General features: G+C 41.5%; 1 protein-coding gene across 10 annotated transcripts in view; it reads right to left on the bottom strand.

Annotated features, from left to right (window-relative positions):
* STXBP5 (syntaxin binding protein 5) overlaps window positions 1-12,489 on the bottom strand; it is a 97,832-nt gene extending 85,343 nt beyond the window's left edge. For 9 of the 10 annotated variants that reach the window (XM_015858124.3, XM_032443282.2, XM_032443283.2 and 6 more), the window contains exons 1-3: window positions 11,721-12,489; window positions 11,025-11,386; window positions 9,265-9,362 (exon numbers count right to left, since the gene is read on the bottom strand). In XM_015858124.3, coding sequence (XP_015713610.2) covers window positions 9,265-9,362; window positions 11,025-11,386; window positions 11,721-12,024 — 764 coding nt within the window. In that variant the 5' untranslated portion in view covers window positions 12,025-12,489. Of the gene's footprint in view, window positions 1-9,264; window positions 9,363-11,024; window positions 11,556-11,720 lie in introns of those variants that run through there. The other variant, XM_085541479.1, reaches the window with a different exon arrangement.
* Between the last annotated feature and the right edge of the window lie 462 nt (window positions 12,490-12,951).

The following is a 12,951-nucleotide window of genomic DNA, read 5'->3' as shown; positions in this document are numbered from 1 at the left end:
GCATTTCTCTGTATCAGATTACTATGTAAGTTTGGTACACTTACAAATGGAATGCTGTGCAAATTATTGTTATGCAGCTCACCATATATTAATAAGCATCACTAAAGCTTTGATACCAACACTACAGAGTTCAGTCAAGAATGTTTTTCAACTGTGAAGATGAACATCTGTTCTGTTTAACGAGGTACTAAGACTGGATAGAGCATATGTTAAACAAATACAAGCATGTTAATCCTGTCAATTTAACATTAAGTTATCACCAAAATTTAGCATTCTATTCTTCTTCCCTAAAGAGCAAGCAGAAAAAAATCAAATTGTATTTGTCCATCTGCTGCTGCTGACTGAGTTGGTTTTACTAGGCCAGAAAGAGGCAGGATCAGCTGAATCATCCTTTTAGTTGGCTTTTCTATTAAATATTTCATTTTAATATAAACCAAAGATCTAGTATTAATCAAACACATACAGAGTACATGCCTGGAAGCAGCCTCAAGAGGTTATGCAATGCACTTGTCTGCTCAAAACAGCACAAAACGCATGAACTAAGACAGTAGCTCACCAAGCAGAGGCCTTGCTTGCTCTGCATACCTTCATCAGTTACCTGCTTTCCCAAAGCTCTTTTCAAGAGAATATGGATACAGAACAAGATGATTCAATCTTAGAAAATCCACGGGAAAAGTTTCACTAAAGGGTGAGCTACAGCCTTCTTGGTGGAGAACCTAAGAGCACCTCTCTTACTCCTCTTCACCTGTGTTGCCCTTATGAACACAGTCTAGTTTGAGGCTCATTAAGAATTGTTCTGGACACAGAGTGGCCAATTATCTGAATTATAAAAAGAAAATAAGCTTCAAGTTGCTAGAAAAAAGGACAGAATTTCTACTCTCAGGGCATTTATGAAATAAAGATCCAGTGGCATTCAATAAAATTAAGAGATAAAGATATCAAGTAGACATTAGTTGTTCCTATCAAAGTAATCTTCTCTATAGAACAGAGATCAGGTAAAGGATTTTGTGAACAGCAACACTTCAGGCTACACAGTACTTTGTCAAGTATTTCAAGACCAGCCTGGCTTAAGACAAAAAATGCTTTTCATACATTTCAATTAGCTCAGTCAGCATAACTTAACAACCTTCAGAACATTTAATCTTGTACTTTGTTCACTGTGCTATCAGAGGACACATTTGAAGTTTCACCTGCCTTCAATGCTCTTGACATTTAAGACAAAGCTTGAAGTGAATGAAAAATCCTTAAGTATGGGAGCACCAATGCAGGGCATAGTTAGCATGGACAAATGACTAGTGAAAACTGTATCTAATGTTTAAGAATTGATCTAATCCATCAACTGATATAGCTACCTTAATAAAAGCACTAATACCTGGTGTAATTTTTAATAAAGGAGAAGCTTATGGATTCTCAATAGATTAGGTATTTGAAGGAACTGATGAAGTCAGAATTACTATTACACAAACCAAAGTTTTTACCAAGCTGCACAGAACTCAGACAGAAAAGCAAGCATACCTTACCAGGAGAGATTTTGTGTAAGACTAAACAGTTCTCATTTACGGCAGAGAGTCTTAAACAGGACATCAATGTCAGATCAAGCTAAGCGATAGCCACAGAAAAAGTACTTTCATGAAAGCAATGTAAAAATCAAGATGAATCAGGATGCAGTACAAATCTCTAGAAGATAGAATTGCTACATACTTTAGAAATCATCTCAGTGAAATATTTTAGTTGTAGCTACTTACAAAAATCATTTCACTATGCATCTAAATTCGGTGATGCAAATATCACTGCCAGAAGTTTAAATTGCATCAGTAGAACTTCATTGTATCTGCACTGGAAGTCAAAACAAGTAGTAACTTAGTATTCTCTTTGATAAACTCACAAGTTGCATTATTATCAAGTGCATAGGACAGACGTGTCAACACTTCTAAGGCCACTAAAGTACTATCAGTTGAATACTAAGAGGCTATGCAGCATTCAAGTATCAACTATGATACAGCCATTCAAAGCTTGGTTCAGTAAATCACCTTCTGAAGTTGACTGAATGTGAATTGCCTGCTGGTAACACAAACCAAGACTGTGTCTGAGAGCAGGTACCATAAACTTATTTTTCAGACCAGCAAACAGAAATACACTTTGTCAAAGAATTAGATCTCCAGAGAATTTAGTCTTGTTTACTTAACCAGATGTACTTCACAGACATGAGCAGCAGCATTTTTCAAAGGAATTAGAATGATCGATGCACTCCAAGATAGCTCACATCAAGAACAGCAAGTAGAAAAGAGGAGACCCAAGAGATTAAAGATACCGACTTAGCGCAACATTTATTCTCTCAGAGCTGCTTAGGATTCTTTTTCCCCCCCCACTCCATATGCAAAACCATTACCAGATAGCTAAAGTTAAGGACAAAGTTCCTAAAATATAAGTTTTCCAGTTTTCTTTAACTTAATTTAGAATGTAATAATTTACAAGTTTGATTCTTTTTTTTCTTTCCACTGAGATGATACAGAGATAACCCTACAAAAATAAATGTGCTATGGAACTCTCATAAGTAATGTGTTTCACTGCTCCATTGTGTGATTCTGCAACCCTAGAGGAGCAAAAAAGATATGTAGAAAGTAATAACTGCATGAATCTCTGATCAGTCTAGAGGCACTCTGGAAGAACATTCAGCTTTGCCTTGTGAAGCCTTTATAGAAATACAGAGCACTGGCCTCTTAAAAGATATCTAATGCAGTTACATTTTTCTGCTGAACAGGAAGTTTTGTTAGGGAAGGCTTACAATCTTAATTTGTACTTTCAAGCTTTATCACATATCAAATCATGAGCCACTTCTATTTTTCCAGCCATGACTCTACTGCAACTGCTCATTTCTTCTCCTGCCGCAGTGATGCTACTTCAGTTCTAAAAGCCCTCCCACAGTGACTGAGAAACAACAAATCCAGTGAAATGCTGAATTAAGAGTCTAGTACACTGGGTGCTGCACCAGAAACCTGAAAGCCTAAGCAGGGTCCCAGCTGTCCAGTTTCTTATTACATTTTACCCTAACATTCTGCTTCAATTCTGTAATGATAGCAAATATCATAACACGAAGTTGTATCACCTCAGTGATACATCTATCAATAGGACAGAAGGAAAGAAACTTCACTAATGCCACAGTAAAAACTAGTTTCTAGCTCCATCAGCTTTCCACCTTGTCAGCTACAACAGGGAAGAAAAGGTTTAATTGGTTTAATTCTAAGATTCATTTTCATATAGTATGATATTCAATGCAATTATACTTCAGGTACTCAGGAACAATAATGGTTATACCACAGTCTATTGCTTTGTTGGAATACAATACAAGTGATAATGCTTCAAAAACAGGAGACACACGCAATTTACTTGCTTTCATGAATTACCACTAAGTGTAACTATTAATTTAAGAAGTACACTATCCTTCATATTATGAAGAATTCAGACAGCTTTATCTGTATAGGATTAACTTGCTGTAAGTCCTTGCTTTCTTAAGAGTTGCGCATCACATCGTATCATCATTTTGGCCTCATTTCATTCCAGCATATTCAGAGGTTGGATGATTTTCTTCAATAAAAAGAAGGAGATTTCTCCCCATTGAAATCAAGCTGTAAGTGCTAATGATACTCATGTGAAATAAGTGCTGAAAGAGGTGATAAGAAACATGGTGTATTTATAGAAACGGAAATGCGATAAGATTGACTTATGCTACAACCAAAGTACATTTCATTTTTAAACTACTCTTCTATGTGAACTGGATGGTAAGGTAGTCTTTTTTCTTATGAATAGTTAATCACAGTGTTGTTCTGGCATGATACTACTATAAAATATTTGGTGGTTTTATTGATGCACCCTTCTCAAAACAGGAAAAATTGTTCAAATTCCAGAAGTGTACACACATAAATTGAAACTACAAGCCTACAAGTGCAAAAGAAACAAACAAAATGCCTGTTACTCAAAAAATAGCACAGTTGGAGTTCAGTAGGTTCACAGAATAGATACAAATCAGAATCATTTACGTTGGACAGGATCTCTCAAGTTCAACTGCTCTAGTCTCCCACCTAAAGCACTGTCAGTTTGATGCTTGGTCAGGAAAACTGAAATCTTTGCTCTGAATAAAGCAAGCAGAACTCCAGGCATTGCTCGGGTGCCCTGCATTCAGCAGGGAAAAAGGTAAAGAAGTACTTGAAGTACTTGAAAAAAAACCAAAAAACAAAAAAACATAAAAAAACCACCAATCAAATAAAAACAACTCGATATTTCAGTAGGAAGGGGAAGAAAATGGAAACCAATCAATTCGACTTCCTTCTGTGTTTGAACAATTCAAAGGAAAAAGTATTTTTAATGGATATAATGTCAGCCGTTTAAAACATAATTTTGTTACAGCTTCAGAGATTTCACTGAATTGCTTGAATTTTATGGTATACATCTACTGCAAAACTATCCAGATGCTCTAACAAACATTTCATCAGAAACTGCATGGACTCACATATTCAGGCTTTGAGCTATTTTGATCGAAGAATAACAGTTGCAAGCTCTTCTCACAAAGGCCAGAGAATAGAAGTTAGAAAAAGCAAGTTTTACAAGCCTCATGTGAAAATTTCAGCCATTTGCTTATATAACCGTCGTCTTTACTGCTGAAAAGAATGGGGGGAAATGAACAGATGCTGACATTCAGAATGACTGAAATTTTCAGATATTTACTGACAGAATGACAAACAACTCAATTTTTCTCCTTCCTGTGAACTGAGTTTGCAACATGAAAATAAAACCCAGCACAAATAACAAACAAACAAGATTATAGCCCTTTGTGTTTGAGAATAAAATGTCCTAGCCGTAGTTTAGTCAGCACGGAAGGCACCCAACATGCTACTAGTATCCCCTTTATTCTCAAGGCCTTCTAATGGAAGCAGTCTTACTGTTAGAATTCTTACCATCATGAGAGAAACCGAGAGGTAAGCTGAGAATGACTTTTTTTTTTTTCCTAAGATACGAAGCACCAATAAAAATACCACGTTGATGCTGGCAGGCAACCAAAACATGACTTACTTGATACACTGTCTTAGTTTTGCTGTCCAGAAATTGAAGCACAGAAAACTAAGTATCAAGTTTAAGATGGAGTAGTTAAACAGCAGGTTTCCTTAGATTCATCTGCTTTAGCTTCAAAGCTTATCCTACTTCCTATCATAGTCATCTGAGCTTATCTGTTTGCTTTCAAGTCCAGAGCCCTGTAAAATCAGTCATGTAAAATTTGAGAAGATAACATCCTAAAGACAGACAAATCCTGAAAAGGTTTTTTTCACCTTTATCAAACTTGTTTACAGTTTAAATGCTCCTGCGTTCAGGTCATGCTTGACTTCCACAGGGACTCTTAATTGAAAGAGCAAAAGTAACTGACCGCATAGAAGCAGATGCCATTGTCCATTGACACTAAAAGCTATCAGGGTGCAATGCAGTGGTGTCTGCCCAATTGCACTGTGCTGTACGTTAGACTTAGAGCCTCATTAGGAGGCTTTGAGTATGTGCTGGGGAAACAAAGTACAAATGATTATTATGGATGAAATTTCTTAAATACTCTGGACTATATGTCCTGCTGTCATGGTTCAAATGCATCCAGGTAAGAAACATAGATGAACATTCTGAAGCTCTATATCTAACATATTTGGAACCGGAGACTAAAAGGTGATAGCAACACTAAAAACAGCCAAATGGTTTACATATGGAGAATTTGATATCTACAGCGACGAGCACTGCTATCAAAACCTTATGCTGACCACTGAAATTTGACATGGATAAACTGTGAGAAAGTTGTTCCTTGCAGGGAATATGAGCACAAAAGAATAAAAAAGCCTGAGACTGAAATGCCACACAAAGACCAGGCCACCAGCCAAGACTCAAAGCACTTCAACCATACGGAATGAGTGTCCTTCAGTCAACACAGTGAGCTCAGAAGAACAAGCAGATCACAGTGAGCAGATAATTGCGTTTGTAAGATAAGTAAATTTAAGTTTTTAATGTCACTCAAGTGTGCTTCTACTCTTGTTCCTATCTCATCATTCAATCTTCTCTGCAATACAGAAAACAAAATCAAGCTCTTCAATTACTTTTGAGGGAATGTATCAGAGAGATGGTAATATCAGAGAGAATGGTAACGCTGGCTGAGTATTCTATGTCAAGTGCAGTGGGTCCAATATCTGATAGCTCTTCAGATTTGTATTCTACAAAGCTACACACTAACATTTCTCAACATATAACAAATGAACTAAGATTTTCCTTTATAGCTGAAAACAGAATTAAAGGAAGAACAATCATATAAATAGCTCAAAATGTTCCTTTCTGTTAAAGATAATATTCAACTAACAGCAGACTGTTTCAGAAACATTTGCTTTCAGGCCTCCTGCCTGAATTAGAAATATTTGTAAGTAACTTGGGAAGTGAAATCAAGACAGAGAGCGAGTACTCAGACTATCACCTTGATGACACACAAGCTTAAGTACTCCATTAGAAGTAGTCTCCTCCTGGTGCATTTAGGGACTTTTCTGCCCCTTAAAACCATTGTTTATGGGCATGCAATGGCAAAAGTTCCATCTTCACTACATTAATTCAGCAACTCCACAATGTTCTCATCTGAATGTAACTGGTTAAGATCAGAGACAGAATGTTAACAAAGTGATAATTGTCATTCCAGTCTGGCTGGTTAAAAACACATCCTGCACTTCAGCATTTCCACTTGCACAATTACATTATGGATTCAGAGAACTTAATATTACATTGACGTTATTTTGTCTTTTATTTGCCTCTGTTTGACAAATACACAAAATCAGTGAATTCTCAATGTATGCCTATCAACAGATTTTCGTTCTTTAGAAAAGGTTTTAGTTCTGATGTTGCAAGTCTTTGTACCAATAGTAGAGATAAGGGTGTTAGCGGAAGAAAAATGCATTTTAATGTACAAATACTTGCAGAATCCTCATAATTATGAATGAGATGGGAGCATGATTCACGTGAATCTTTTTCAAACAATATTGGTTTTGAAGTTAAAATAACACTGATCATACCACCTCTTTGAAAGCCTGATGTGTCTATACTTGATGATGCAAGGAAAACATAAATACCCAACTCCCATCTGCTGGTAGGCAAAGAAGGAAGCATTATTCTTCCTTTACTCATATATGCTCATAACAGAAGAAAATAAAGATTGACTTTCCTTCCACTTTTAGGATTTAGTTCCCAGTGAGTATCTCCTTAGTGACTCAGTCTTTCTACTCTACATCTCATTTCATAAGACACGCTTTTACAGCTCTAAAAAAGTAAGTGGCTCCCACTGTAATGAATCCTTGCACAAAAGGTATTGTCAGTAAAAACCTTGGTGAATAAATTACCCTATGGGTCAACAAGAACTTTGTAGTTGTTTTTATCCACAATCACTAGGGGAAAAAACAACTTCTGCAAGTTTTACATCTTCCCAAAGGCTGTTCTTTCCAGGTTTCATTAGGCAGAAACTGAGAGGCTGGTTTTACATTTCAAGTTTATCTGAATCCATCCCTCTGACAACACCTTTCCCCAAAGGTGTTTCTCCCAAAGCATAAGTGATCACAGGAGATACAACTTCCACAGCACTGATGGCTTCCTATGCTAACCCATCAGGTTAAACTATGAGCTTTAAAACATTTCTTCCAAGTCTAAAAGTCAGTTCTGAGGACACTTATCTACAACAAGGAACTCAAATATTTCAACCTGTGCAAAACTTCTTTCCTTCAGAAATATTTTTTTCTGTTACTGTTGTGCTGTTTTCTCTCACAGTAACTCTGCTGCTTCCCCCACAGTCCTGATGGACTTATCTTGATTATCTGAAACACAATTCACACTCAGGGAAATCACGAGTCATAGCAAAGTGCCAGTAAATAGGTTTTTAATCAAGCCATCATTAGCCAACCTGCAATCACTACCTGCAAGCAAGCTATAAATCCTCACATTTTGTTCTCTTCCAATGACCCCAGTCTTCTATGTTTCTTCTTGTTCTCTTATCTATTTTATCAATATGACAATAGCTAACAACTCTAACACCACCTACCCTCCCTTCTTCATTTAAATGGAATACCTCACCTTTTAAAGGATTAAAATTTATTAACCATTGTTACAAAAACAGTACTGAGAGCAATGCATGGTCACTACAGTTGTATGTTGAGACCTTGAGAGTTCATAACATTTTAATATCATATAAAATACTTCAGTTCAGCCTCTGATTTAATCCTGAAGTTCTACTTTTTCAACTTATAAAAGACAACCCTTTTAAATACAATTAACCTTAGACAGGATGGAGATGTTACAGAAGGAAACAAACAAAACAATATCTACTTGCAGAGGAATATAAGTACCAGGAATAAGGGAATTATGAGATTTACCTGCAGTTTAGAGAGGATTAACTCAATTTTTCTAGCAAGATGGCCTAAGCCTCTTCCAAAAAGGTCAGATTTTATGCAGCTTCAGGGCAGCAGAGATTTCAATTCATTCTTCTCTGCTGAGAAGTAAAGTTTAAGCAATGGCAATGTAGATTAATGAGTCTACAAGGCGCCTTCTTTTAAAATGAAGCTGAAATACATCTGTTATTATGTGGCTTGGATAGTACCATATGGATATGATACCATATGGCTACAAACATATGGGCAGTTCACTTTTTAGTGTACAAAAAGAAGTGGGGTTACTGTTGGTTTATTCCATAAATTCAGTCTGCTCACCTCAGCTGCTTGCAAACCATCAGTGAAATACCGCTCCTTCACCTGGTAGCATCCCACTTGAAGCCAACCTTTGCAACACAGAAGTAGTAACAAGTCACCACAGTATTGTGACACTTCTCTCAAGAGTAAGTCCAACAAAACACACACACAAAAAAAAAAAAAAAAAAAAAAGCAATGTGCAATTTTAGAATTCCACTGTATAAAGCAATACAATGAAAAAGATCTCAGACCAGGCCTCTCTTTAGATGCACAGTCAGCTGCCATGAATCATCAGCACATATTAGCTTGAGATGATGGGAACTAAGCAGCCATACCTCTCATAACACAAACACAACTCGAACTGATATGGAATAAGCAGAAGAGCCAAGCCACCTGCCAACAGCACACAGGCCTTCTTCCCCTCCTGCAAACCTGATTCCCACAACGTGTTTGAGCAGCTCCAGCAACTGAATGAAGACATCTCTTGTGTGAGGTACACTGTTCTCCTTTTCAGAACAGGAAAGGATACAGTCTTAACGCTCCAGTCTGGGTCCCGATGGCCAGTATTTTCTGAACAGGATCAAATGCCAGGGCTGAAGGTTGATAAGGGAAACCGTGGCGTACAGTCTAACAAGTCAGTGCACCGTAGTGATGATGGAACAAGCAGTAGACCAAAAATAAACAGAATCAATATCGTATGTTAGGGAACGAGATTCAGTGTCAATGACAATTAAGGAACCAAAGCATTCTGATAACAGAAGAACAGCTGTCTTATAAGAAAAAAAATATAAAACATACACATATATTTATGTCAGTCCACTTGCTGAAACTTAATGTGAATTTTGCATTATCACTGTACAAAGACATGTCATTTAATTTTTTCAACTATTTTCTTTTCTGACTATTCTGATTTTCCATCCCTAACAAAGGCAGCGAACAATTAAAGCCTGAGTTGTTCCTAGAAAGTTTGGAAACAAAGCCAGATCTGCCATCAGAACTGCTACAAATTCCCACCCTCGCTTTTCAGAGAATTGCCTCAATCTTACTCCAACAGGCCCCATATGACAGTGCAACCTCTCAACACCTTCCCAAAAAAAACCCCAGCAACTCAGCCTCCACACATCTCTCAACCTCTGTTCCCATCCAAAATTAATGAATCCAAAGAAAAAAACTCCTGAAATCAGACAAAAACCAAACCCTCACACCTCTCAAAATGAAGCAAGAACCCTTTAACCAAGAATTCAAAATAAATAAGTAAAAACGAGACTATTCGCACATTCAGGTTTCTGATTGGTCAACTCTAATTCGGTAATTAACCGAGCAGTAACTCCATTGCAGTTCTCTGGCTGCATCAATCACAATCAAGAACAATAGGAACACCACCTATTCTTCCTTCCTTTACAGGTGTGCGGCGTGAGCCACACAAACGGCAGCTTTTCCATTTCAAAACCTTCATTGAAAGCGGGGTTATTTAGGAGCTCATCAATGCATAGCAAACTTCTGCTATGCTCCTTTTCTTCAGTCAAGTTGCAGATATAGCCCACAACTCCTAGTATTTCACACAACGAATAAGGCCTGTGTGGTTAATAGCTCTGCTCTTTTCCACGTCCTTCAAGACCAACTTGTAAAAGTGGCAGCAGCGCCTGCAATACCACAGAAAGCAAGGAGGAGAAACCGCAAACAAGCTCAGCCATATCACGCTTGGCCAAGGGTGCACCGTGAAGATAAAAAAGCGGCTATTGATATTCAAATCAGTTCTTATTCCTCTAGGTACAGCTGCTGGATTAATTCGCTGCATCATTTTCCAAAGCGTGCAGCCACCAACTGCAGTTCTTGTATCGCACACAAGCAAATAAAGGAGGGGGGGGGGGGGGGGGGGAGGAATAATAAGATAAAAAAAAAAAAAGAGGAACTTTTCTTCCGCCTCAGGAGAACACTTGCAACAGCAGCATCAGCCGCTCGGCAACGCTCTGCAGAGAACCATCCACAGCCTTTTCCAGGCGCGAAGGAACGGGATGAAAGCATTTCCAAACAGCACCGAGCTACACAGCCTCGGGGCCCATCGGCAGCGCCTTCCACCGAGCGCACTCAGCTGGGCAGCGCTGCTACCCGCAGCCATCCCGCGGTAACACCGACACCACACGCATCACGCAGCCAGGAAGGCGACGGCCCCCGGAGCTCTCGGGGAGCGACGAGCCCCGCACACACGCACCCGCCGCCCCTTCCCTCCCTCCCTCCCGGCGTCGGGATCTCGGCACCCGGCCGGGCCCGCGGAGTCTCGCCGTTCACCTTGCAGAGCTGGAAGTGCTCGGACTGGAGCGTCTCCTGGATGTCGCTCTCCCGGTTCCCCGCCTGCTGCTGCTGCGAGGCGGACGACGCCGAGGCGGCGGACGAGACCGCCGTCAGCCCGTCCAGCACCTTCCTGATGTTAAATTTCCTCATGGCTCTCGGCGGCGGCGCTCCCCGCTCCCCGCTCCGCTGGCCTCGCCGCTCCCGGCGCCGCCGCCCGCCCCGCAGGCGGCAGACGAGCCCCCGGCGGGAGGGAGGCGGTGCGGGGGCGGCCGCGCTGCTGCTCTCCCGCCCCCGGGGAGGGCGGCGGGCCCAGACGCTAGTCCGGCAACGCGGGGCCGCTCCGCATCGGGGGACGGAGGCTGAAGCCAAGCAGATACGAGCCCGTCAGCCCACCGGCGCCGCCCGCCCGTCCGCGCCCCCCCGCCTCACATGGTGGCGGCCGCGGCCGCCGCTGTCACCCGTCCCTGCGTGTGTGTGTGTGTGTGCGCGTCGTCCGTGCGCTGCGTGTGCCGGTTCCCTCCCGCCGCAGTCTCGTTCCCCTCCCCTCGGCTCGGGTACCCTCCGCCTCCTCGGAGCTGCGTGTGCCGCCAGCCAGTCACCGGCGGGATGCTGCCGACGGCCGCCCCCACAGCAGCCGCCACCGCCGTCCTCCTCCTCCTCCCCCCCCACCCATCCCGCGCTCGCCCCCCTTGCCTGACAACGCGGAAGCGCAGCGCCCCGGGGAGGAGCGGCGGCGGCGGCAGCTCCCAACCTGACAGCGGCGGGGCGGCCGCACATGCGCGCAGAGAGGCCAGCACCCGGATGTGGCGATGCGCCGTGTCCCCCGCAGCGGCGCGGAGTCACCGGGACGGATCCAGAGCCTCCGTGTCGGTCCGGGACACGAAGAGACGCGGACACGGTGCTGAGGAGCCGGGCGTTGCTCCCCGGGGGTCAGGTTGTGCTGTCCATATTCAGAATCACAGAATTGTAGGGGTTGGAAGGGACCTCTAGAGATCATCGAGTCCAACCCCCTGCCAAAGCAGGCTCCCTACACCACGTCACACAGGTAGGAGTCCAGGCGGGTCTTGAATATCTCCAGAGAAGGAGACTCCACCACCTCCCTGGTCTTTGCATTTAGTATTCGGGTGCGTTTGTCTGTAATCTGTTCAGTTGTTCCTGTAACAGTTATTTTCTCACCTCAGTCACAATGTTTCTGAAGGTACTGTTTGTTTCCTGAACTTTCTTTTCAAGTAAAACCAACTAGACCTAATTCACACTGTTGGAGGAAGCTGGTTTAGGTGTGATTCAGGACACCGGCCTAGGGAAGCCAAGGCTGTGTTTACAAGAGGTGTTCCAGCCTGGTAGCTGGGCGTGCTTTGTTAGCACTGTCAGCATAACAGTGCACAGATGGATAACTGCAATCAGAACACTGCAACATAGCCACGATAATAACCTGAAAAGTCAAACTTCCACAGGCTTACACCTGTAAATCCCACACCAGTTTAAAGCTGAACTGCACACAGACGTGTGATGTATGGATGCTGGAAGGCAATCAGGACAGCTTACATGTTCCTGTGAAGTGACTGCTTGATGAACTCATGGAGCTGTCCACCTGTGTTACCAGGTCTCTTGGGCACTCGTCGTGGTGAACATGTGAAGGCATGCCTCCAGAGATGGCAAAAATCCTGTAAATAAATAAAAGTAGACTTAAGAATGGCTCGGTAAATATCTCATATAAGAATTAACTTCATTTTAAGAGAAATTTCAGTGTCTTAAATTATCCAACATATATTTAATCTAACAGTTCGTAAGTTCTAGTGCGTAGTTTTTAGTTTATTCATGGCAATACTGAGCTGTAAAAAATGCAGTATTGAGCTGGGAAGAAAATTATTGAAACTCAACTCCGTTGGACTAAATGGGAAACACTGATTGTAACAGGTAAATA

This window comes from Coturnix japonica, chromosome 3 (genome assembly GCF_054131305.1).
Source record: "Coturnix japonica strain WE chromosome 3, WE-NBRP24, whole genome shotgun sequence".
Classification (NCBI taxonomy): domain Eukaryota; kingdom Metazoa; phylum Chordata; class Aves; order Galliformes; family Phasianidae; genus Coturnix; species Coturnix japonica.
This window is presented reverse-complemented; position numbering and strand designations above follow the sequence as displayed.